Raw genomic sequence first — 10,094 nt, forward strand, 5'->3', positions numbered from 1 at the left:
CATAAAGTCTCGATATATGTTTTTTCAAAGTTGAACTTGCATTAATATTACATGGCTTTCTAAACATGCGGCTCTTCTGTGCTCTCGCGAGTGCAACGGTGATAGATGTCCCTCTAGAAAATGCGCAAAATATGCGTTCTGTGTGAACGGCTTGGTTTCAGTTTTGATGTAAACAAGATCTTCTCTGCATTGATGTTCTCTTTTCCCGCAATATTTGTAATTAACAACATAGCAGCGCCGCATCTAGTGGCTTCAACTGGATAATCTAACAAAAACATTATAATGCAGCGACACTTACATCGTCATCGCATCTCGTGCGCCGCTGATAAGGCTGCCTGACGCACACCTAAAATTCGAATGCAACGTTTTTGCATTCGAATGTGGATTTTTATTTTAAATTCAACGAATATTCGAAATTCGCATTTTTTTTTGACAGCCCTAGTTGGGCTATATTAGTACTACAAAAAACATACTCCATAAGGCCCTGGTATTAAGATGTGCTTTTGTCGATCAGATCATGTGGACAACACTAAACACAGGTGTGAACGGGGTCTGAAAAGTTATGAACACATTTGAACGGACTGCTTTCATAATATAAATGTCGAATGCATTCGATCAGCCACTGACGACGCCTCCTCTGTGCCTACTGACCTAACTGACACTAGCAAGACAGGATTTAAACTTTGCCAGCTGAAATTGTATGTCTGGTTTGAAACTAAAAAAAACAAAAAATAAACAATGTTCTTGTTCCATTCCTGATTCTAACTCAAGCCCTCAGCATTTGGTGGATTTTTGCAGAAACTAATCAGAGCAGAAACTAACGCTGCTGCTCTCCTTTTTGCTGCTCTGCGTCTTCTTTCGTGTTCATTCTCTTCATTAACCATGGTTTTATTATAGTAAAAGTGTACTAACCATGGTTTATGGCATATTGATTACAATTTCGTCCCCTTGGAGTTATAAGTATCTATCTGCATTCCGAGTAGTTTTGAGATATTGAGCTTCAAAGTTTTTGCATTCCATTCGACTGTGTAGATAGAACCTTTTTGTTTTGTTTTTTTTTAAATAAAAAGTCCCAAAATGTACACAACATTAAAAAATCTATCACATAATGTAAATAAGTCGTCACAGAATAAGAATATATGTATTAGGGCTGTCAAAAAAAAAAGTGAATATTCGGCGAATTTAAAATAAAAATCCACATTCGAATGCAAAAACGTTGCATTCGAATTTGAGGTGTGCATCAGGCAGCTTTATCAGTGATGCACAAGATGCGATGACGATGTAAGTGTCGCTGCATTATAATGTTTTTGTTAGCCTATCCAGTTGAAGCCACTAGATGTGGCGCTGCTGCGTTGTTCATTAAAATATTGCAGAAAAAGATCATCAATGCGGGGAAGATGTTTACGTCAAAACCGAAACCAAGCCGTTCACACAGAACACATATTTATCACATTTTCTAGAGGGACATCTATCACCGTTGCACACAAGATAGCCGCATGTTTATAAAGCTATGTAAAATTAATTTAAGTTCAACTTTTAAAAAACATGTCTCAAGACTTTATGGCCCATCCCACTGCATCTCAAGTTTTTAAATGAAGAAAGTACTCTTTGTGATTTATTTTCGGTCCTTTGTATTAATCTACACATACATGCATGATGCTGTTTTGTTTCTAATTGTTTAAGCAACTTTATTAATTATACATGGTCTATAAACATTATTTTAAACATTATGCTTTTTAAACTTTTTTCAAAGATAGTCGTGTTATTTTATTATGCTTTGAAGAAACGTGAATAATATTTTGCTCGATGCGTCCTCTTGTGGCCTCAGGAGAGAAGCCAAAAGCTTCCCCCCCCCTCCAACTGAAATTATGCCTTTTAAATTTGAATATAATTAGAATATTGATAATATTTAAGTAAAAAATTCGAATTTAGATTTCAGCCATTTTGACAGCCCTAATGTGAATAACTACATTTTGACAAAAATGTCAGATAGAACCTTATAATTCCAAGGGGACGATTTGTATAACCAGAGTCTACCTACAAATGCCATGGTCAAACTATGTTTAGTGTAGCAAAACCATGGTTAATTTGGTCAAATGGTCAAAAGAGATGGATTAAAACAGCAAGTGTAATGTAAAGTGTCTCCCCCTGGAACAGACAGAACGATTACAGAGTCACACCTTCCCTAAACTGCACTTACATCTCTACCCCCTAAAGCACAGTGCATGTAAGTGCATGCTAAACACCACCCAATACACCATAATCACCACAAAACACGCAACTACACCCTACAGTCATCATAAAGCATAAATCCTGAGATTTTCTCAAGGGTGTGCTTCATCAGTCCTTCTCAGAGGACCAGGCGTGAGAATCTGAAAGGTCAAATATAAAATAATACTTTCTGAAAAGTTCTGGCTCTAAATTCAATTAAACTGAATTATAATGTGAACTATCTAGTTTTGTCACATCATGAGAGTAAACGGTGTAAGATTAATGAGCCATGTTATTTAGTGGAAGGATAATTTTAACTAATAGTAATAGTTTTTTCATTAATCATTATTGAAAACTTGTTGAAAAAAGCAGCCTCTCATGCCAGGTTACTTTATTGTTACCCATCAGTGGTCGATCTGCTTGTTTGTGTAGCATTTCTCAGTTTCTCACAGGCATGAACTTTGAACAAGCCTCAGTCTGGCAAACTACCGCGAGCCCACTAAAGTGTGTGCGTCTGAGACATAAAGACACAGCGCCTCACAACAGAAATCAGTGCAGCTTCATTAGAGAACAATCGCCTCTAAACGCAGGGGTCAGTATTTTCCCGGGAAAAGAGGCCGGGGATCACGCCAGAACCCATCTGCGGCTGCACGAGTGCGTGTGGATTGTTATTGTGACATACGTCTTGACACACATTCACCTCAGCCGCTTTTCAGCAACGCAGGAATGAACATCATCTCAGAGAAGATAGAGAAACAAAACAAAGAGACGAGTGTGAAAGAGAAGAAACAGACAAACCATACAAAACAGACAGAGAAGGTGAAAATGTTTAGGAATCACACTCAATAAGAACAGCATATCTATATATACGTACATTTACTTCGTTCTTGTGATTTTGGGGTGCAATATGACGGAATAGCTTGAGCTGTGATTTTAGAGATGTTCGAGACTGTGGGAAAGAGAATCCAGCCCCCCGTCTGACAATCTGCCCTTATTAGCATATTAATAACCCACGGAGCAGGCCAAAACAAAACCTGGAGCCCCAGAGCAGCTGAGGGCCTGTGGAAGGGGCCGCAGAACACAGCTGCTGATGAGAACGCTTCCCACTGAAACGAGTAAAAGAACGGTTTCATCAGTTTTGCCATTCCTCCCTCCCTGATGCACGTTAAGCACAGAGAAGTCATTGACGGTGTTCACGTGTCAGGAGGATCTGATTGGGCACCATATGCTGTCACGGCTTACAGTCTGTTCGGAAAGACTTAACGGCAGTTTTACTCTGACCCATACCTGTTCAATACTTCATCCCCGCTGACCCTCAACACTGGTGCTCCTCAGGGCTGCGTCCTCAGCCCACTCCTGTACTCCCTGTACACACATGACTCTGCACCTAAGACACTGATCCCAATCACTGGGAGTCTGTTCTCACAAGACATAACTTATCTTAATCTGGTCAAAAACTGCCGACTTCGACAGGAAGAGGCCATCTGACCTACATGGAAGAAGGCCAGCCAGTTTGATTTTCTCACTTACTTGCTACAAACCGTCTGCACACAGATCTTGTGAGACTATGTGATCCCCGGAAGAAAGCTTTGTATATTTTAAAGATAAATTTATCAGGTGCTCATTTTCTGATCAAGGGAAACATTTTCAGTGACTAAAATGAACAGAATTAAAAAAATGTAATAAAAAGTCCTTGCATTGACTTATACCTGGACTTTAAAGTGGACTCAAACTGCTTTATAGTTGTGAATTACATTCACACTAATGTTTTTAGGAAGATCTGAATAATAATAATTATATCTCTAAGAGAGAAATACAAAAAAATGAATATTTCACAGTAAGTATATTAATTATTTTACTTCGCACTAAACTTGTAAGACATGTCTATGATCTACAAACCGTTAAAAGCCTGGATACTACAGGCAAACACTGGTTTTCACAAGGGCAAATACAAAGCAGAAATAAGGGCTGTAAAGCCTAAATTTGTGTGAATTGAGGAGCAAGCTTTTAGTTTTTGTTTTCTTCGGTGTACAATCTGCACTAATACTCTCTAAATGTAAGAGAGGAGAGATTTATGCCAGTTTCTATCTGCGCCCCAGCTCAGTGCTTTACTGTTAAAAGACAAAATATGTAATGTTATTGGTAACTGCACTTAATAGTGAAATACAAGGTTATTAGTAGGGCTACACAATATATCGCATGCGATATTTAATGCGCATCTTGTCAGAAAGCCGGTTCTTTAATCAGCGGTAAATCTCCATCACCTGCGGGCTTTCACATTGAGCAGCATTAACTACAGAGCCGTTGTTCACTGATGAGCTGCGCAAAAAATCGCGCGAATATGAACGTGGTTTGGCGCAGCTCGTCAGTGCACAACGGCTCGGTGTAGTCAATGCTGCTCAATGTGAAAGCCCGCAGGTGATGGAGATTTACCGCTGATTACAGAACCGGCTTTACTGATAAGATGCGCGTTAAATATCGCATGCGATTTATCGTGCAGCCCTAGTTATTAGTTTCTGTCCTTATATTTTTCATCTTATAGGCACCAATCAAACCAGGTCCAGGTGCCCCATCTATCAAACTGATAGATGAGAACAGAGAAGGAAATACAGGAGAGTGTCATAAGGCCAAATAAACTGTTGCTAATGTGTGTTTTCATAGATCAGTAGGAGTGTGCATCTCATACCGTGTGGCAAACATGGCCCTGAGCGAGGAGAAAGTGGCTGCATCCTCTTTTAGGGCTTTGAGCTCGTTGCGAAGCTTTATCATGGTTTCAGTCACCATGGCCTTTTCGTTCTCATATTTGCTCTTCAGGTTGGCCAGCGCCACCTCAGCGGTCTGAAAAACAGCAACAAACACACGGGCAATTAGCAGCTTGTTAATGTTAATAATGTCTTAATATCTTCATGCCTTATAGTCGCCAGTTTTGGGGGTAACGCTTTATAAGTATAATCAGATCACTTTTAAATAACTAGTAAAGTAACACATTATTTTTAAATTTACAAAGAAATATCTGAGTTACTTTTTCAAATAAGTAAAGCAAGTTACTTTTACGTTTTGCTATATATTGACTGACGCCTCTCCTGCACTTCCTTCAGACGGAGGCTTATTCATTTCACTTCTGGTGTGAAACGGCCTTTGCAGTTAACAAAAATATAACTTTTGGGTTATTTTTTTGTTATTAAAAGACAAATAAGCAAGCCCAGCCCAGGTGACAAACAGTAACGCAAAAGTAACGTAATGCATTACTTTCCATAAAAAACAAACAGCTTCTTCAAAGAGTCATGAAGGAACACTAGTTAAGAGCCACTGCTGTAATGCACCATCAGTGTAGCGATGAGGGGGAAATGCTGACCTGTTTGTTGGCCTTCAGGACGGTCCTCAGCGTGGCTATCTGCTCCCTCTTGGTGCTGAGGAGCGATTTGAGTTTGAGGATCTCCTCCACACTGGCCTCCTGGTCTCGGTCTGCCCCGAGACCCAGCTCCAGGGAAGCCATGCGCTGGCGCGAGAGCTCGGTGGTGCGGTCCACCGCTAGCTGCAGGTGTCTGATCTGGTCACGGATGATAGCCACCAGGTTATAGATGTTCATGGGCTCTTTGCGGGGATCAGGCACCGGGGACGGGACGGAGGAGACCGGAGACGAAGCTCCGTCGCTGGGGAAGAGGCCGCGGGTCAGCAGGATGGGAGAGCGGCGTCCGCGACCGTCAGGGCTGCCCCAGCCTGTGGTCTGTGTGCCATTAACACCAGCCTTACCTTCGCGGTAGTAGTCGAGCATGATGCGGTTCGGCGTTTGATTGTTGCACATGCATACGTGATGGTAGAGGTTGGCTAGCTCCTCGCTGAAGGTGGCAAGCTCGTCTTGTGCGATGTTAAGGCTGCCCTGGGATTCGCCTGCCACTTCGCTGGCTTGACGGAGCTCTTTCTCGAGCCGCGCCAGCTGCTCGCGGTCGGCTCTGCTGCTGCGCTCCAGAGAAGAGACCTGTGTGCTTAAAGATGCAACCTGGCTCTCCAGCTGCACCCGCTCCTCCTTATACTGAGATTGACAGGCTGAATGTTCTGCCTTTAACGTTTTGAGCTCCTCCTTCAGTTGACTCGCCTCAGACACAGCAACCTGTGGTACAAATGAATCAGCATGCAACATCACTGTTGAACTGTGAACTGCTTCACTGTCTAAAAAGGCAGGACCTTTTAAGGCAGCATCCTAAATTAAATGGAACCTAAAAACAAAAATGACTGATTTGAAATGCATGTCTAGATGGCCATTATCTTCACATTCTTCACAGGAGAATCAACTCACACTTGCAAATGATTCCAATAGAGTGTGATGTTAACAGGAAACATCAACAAAGCCAATATTCACTGGTCTGAAGGAATTGCATTCATTGAAATAGATATGCAAACCACCATTTTTTTGTTCCGAAAAGAAAAAAAAAAAGGAAGAAAGAAAGAAACATGAAATTTCATTTCCATGTGGAATTTAATCACAGCACTGGCACATAAAGGGAGATTAATTCCATTAAGTGCATTTGTATTATTTAATGGATTATTATGAAATAAAGTTCAGTGTTTGCATTTCCCTGGACATTTGATTCATTTTGAGGAATACAGAATCTATGTTTTGTGATTTGAGAAAAGAGCAGCTGCAGAAATCTGCTCGTCTGGTGTCTTATACAAATGTCAATAATGCAGAACAAAGACAAAAGAATATCGATAGAGATGAACTCTGCATTTTATATAATGTGAATGTTTGTGGAATACTTCAGGCCAACAAGTCTCCAATCATGGGTTATGTCGTCTGTAGTTCAAAGGGGCCTTTTCTTTCAGCCTTGTGCTCAAAATAAGAACAAAATACATTGTACACAAAACAGTCCATTTTTAATTGGATACTTTAGGCATTGAATGAAAATATATTTATCGACTGGTTCACCATCTAAGATTTAGATTTTTTTCTTCACATCTTCTGCCACAGATGAAAACACCACATAAAAATATCTATGAAAAAAAAAAAGATATTTCTATACCTTGTACTTGCACTCCAGGATCTCGGGGCCGTTGATATCCACCTCATAGTATTCGCTGTCCTCGTGGCTGTCGCGATCCTTCTCGTTGTCCAGAGCGGACTGGTGCTCTTTGCTGGCCTGGAGTTTGCGGACAGCGTTGAGGTTCTCGGTGAGACGGCTGACCTTCTCGTGCTGCTCAGATAGCGCTCCGTGAGTCTGCTCCAGCTGCTTCTGAGACTCCTGCAGGGTCGACAGCAGCGTCACCTTCTCCCGCTCCACCTGAATAACAGACAAACACACACACGACGTGAATCTTTTCAATCTGTTTGATCCCACAGTGTCATTCTTCTTCACTCAGCCGAGTCTAATGCCGTCCACTCTGATTTCATATAGGTTGCATTGTTGCAAATGTATACGCCAAAAGCCCGACTTTGCACACCAGGGGAAAATAATTTCAGTGAGTTTTGAGTTCTTGCATTAGGTATTGCAGGACACATGCATGGTTTATTCTACAGGTTTTGTGAAAGTAGTACATTTAAGACTTTCTAAAGACCTTTTAAGACCAAGAAAAGAAAATGTAATGACTCATTTAAAGATCTCCATTACCCTTTAATTACTTGTGTAAAAAAGACCTGCAGAAACGGGCTGAAAATCTGCAGTATACTTAATTTATAATTCAGTAAAAGCAGAAACTCCTTCAAAAGCACATTTTCTCTACACATGAATTACAGGACTTGCTGAAACAAGCAGTGGTGTGTGATCTGCTTTAACCTGCACTGACACACCTCAAAAATGTGGCTGTTGAGATGGGAAAAACCTGTCTATATCACCGTCATGAAGTTTGGGCTCGGTACTGTGGTTTGCGGTTAACGATTTAATTGTCTGTCTTGTTCATGCCAGTTACAGTGCGAGTGGAATACAAAAACTCAACGGTCATGCACTGGGTTGACCTTTTTTCTTCTTTGTGTTTGAGACCACATTACAAACCTTGGGATTCAACACAGAATGTTATGATGTAAAAAGAAACAGCGATTGTTCACTTTTCAACTTCTGTGATTTCGAAGCTGAAATAAGCTAATTTGTGACATTAATGATGTGAAACCTTTTGCACAAAATGTCTGATTTCACATTCTCAAAGCACGGGCCTTTCATATGACATTAAAGTAAATTCTAGGGCTGCCCTCGACTAAAGATTTGTCTGGTCGACTAGTAGTCGTTCATTTTAAGCATTAGTCGACTAATCGCACGTTTATAAATAAACCATTTAAATGTAATGCTAATGAGCCTTTAATTGCCTACAGAGCCTAATAAGCGCTTGCAAAAAGCTTGCGACAGCACACCAGCAGAAGTAATGATGATGAATGTGTCAGAGAAAAACTGCATTAACATTTTAATAATCTATTGATAAACTAGTGTTTTCCGTGTTTTTTCGGCTTAAGAGATGAAGTCGGCGACACTGATTCATGCAATGCATACCTGCATACAAGTTTCATATGGATTACATAATCTGAGAATATTTGTTTTTCAGATTTGAATTGTTTCATTTGAAAGTAGACATTTCACTCTGTATAGATATAATTTTCATGTCTGTAAGGCAAGTATACACAGAGTTTCGTGCTCAAGTTCACAGAGACCGAGACGGCAGAAAGCGCATCCTGTTTGCTTTCATTATTTTACAAAAGCACAATGTTTTGTTGTTATAGTGAGTGCACACAAATAAACGTAGAGGCTTTACAGATTCGAAAGATGTATTGCTCTTATCTGAATGACCAAAAATTGAGTATCTTAAGAGCAAGTGAGCGCACCGGCGCCTCCATCTGTCATGCTGTAAGCGCGCGTTAACATTAGATTGAGCGGCCATGTAAAGTTGCTACTACTTACATATTTCAGATGATAAGCCATATTTGAGGTCGATGAATGATAGGCGAATGCTTGGATGTACTGTATTACCACAAAATCCAGCCGTTAACGATCTGTCCGGGACCTCACCACTTTTTTTTCTGCGACTAAGCAACTAATAAAATTTTGGTCGACCAAGCCTCTTCTCGTTGACTAAAGGTTAGTCGACTATTAGGGGGCAGCCCTAGTAAATTCATTCTCAAATGGAGATAGAATTTTTTAAAGGGGTTTCATGTTACTGAAGAAAATCACTTGTAATAAAAAATTTATGCAAAGATAGAAGTGGTCACTACTGGTCACAGAGGTTTGGGTGTTTTGTTCAATTGAGATGTTCGTATGGAAAATCACATCATCTCAGCTGGTTTATTGTGTCTGGAATAATTGCTTGATTGATCAATAGCAGTGTTCAAAGGTCACGAGGGCTACGTCTGATTACCATAATGGCCAGAAGGTGCTGCTGGCTGCAACAACACTCTCATATTGCTCCTATTATATTATAATCATATTGTTCGCCGATATTGCAGCAAACATCTCCGCTGGACACTGCAGTATGCATGGAGACGACTCGTTAAGAGGTCAGAGTTTCTAACTTGACTTCCTGACAGATGCCTGAACTGACAGCTCATTGTGTCAGATGAGGCGGGCGCTCAATGCAACTTCCACTAATAGGATTTAAGCAGCCCAGCTGTCAGCCAATCAAACACAGAACTACACACTATGCATCGCACTGACTTGGTATATTATAAACGTGCCTCCACAGTATGCCACATTTCTGCCTTTGGGTTTGTCTTATTTTTTTGGCAGATATTGCAGCCTAACTCGGCTGAAATGACGGTGCCTGACTGAACACAGTGAATACGGTAAATGGATCAAAACAGCTTATCATCTCACCTGCAGCAGCTGTTGTTTGAGCTTCTGGATCTCTGAGATGTTGAGCTCATTCAGCAGATTGTCCACGAGGCTGGAGGAAGGGTGGAACCGCTC

At 40.8% G+C, this 10,094-nt stretch overlaps 1 protein-coding gene across 3 annotated transcripts in view; it reads right to left on the reverse strand.

Annotated features, from left to right (window-relative positions):
• The window catches only part of bicd2 (BICD cargo adaptor 2), a 34,608-nt gene that overhangs the window by 6,170 nt on the left and 18,344 nt on the right, over positions 1–10,094 (reverse strand). The window contains exons 6-9 of one of the 3 annotated variants that reach the window (XM_016480714.1): positions 10,002–10,094; positions 7,233–7,490; positions 5,567–6,322; positions 4,898–5,049 (exon numbers count right to left, since the gene is read on the reverse strand). In XM_016480714.1, coding sequence (XP_016336200.1) covers positions 4,898–5,049; positions 5,567–6,322; positions 7,233–7,490; positions 10,002–10,094 — 1,259 coding nt within the window. The remainder of the gene's footprint in view (positions 1–4,897; positions 5,050–5,566; positions 6,323–7,232; positions 7,491–10,001) is intronic. The other 2 variants (XM_016480713.1, XM_016480715.1) reach the window with 2 other exon arrangements.

Source organism: Sinocyclocheilus anshuiensis, unplaced genomic scaffold, assembly GCF_001515605.1.
Source record: "Sinocyclocheilus anshuiensis isolate Anshui unplaced genomic scaffold, SAMN03320099.WGS_v1.1 scaffold397, whole genome shotgun sequence".
NCBI classification, from domain to species: Eukaryota; Metazoa; Chordata; class Actinopteri; order Cypriniformes; family Cyprinidae; genus Sinocyclocheilus; species Sinocyclocheilus anshuiensis.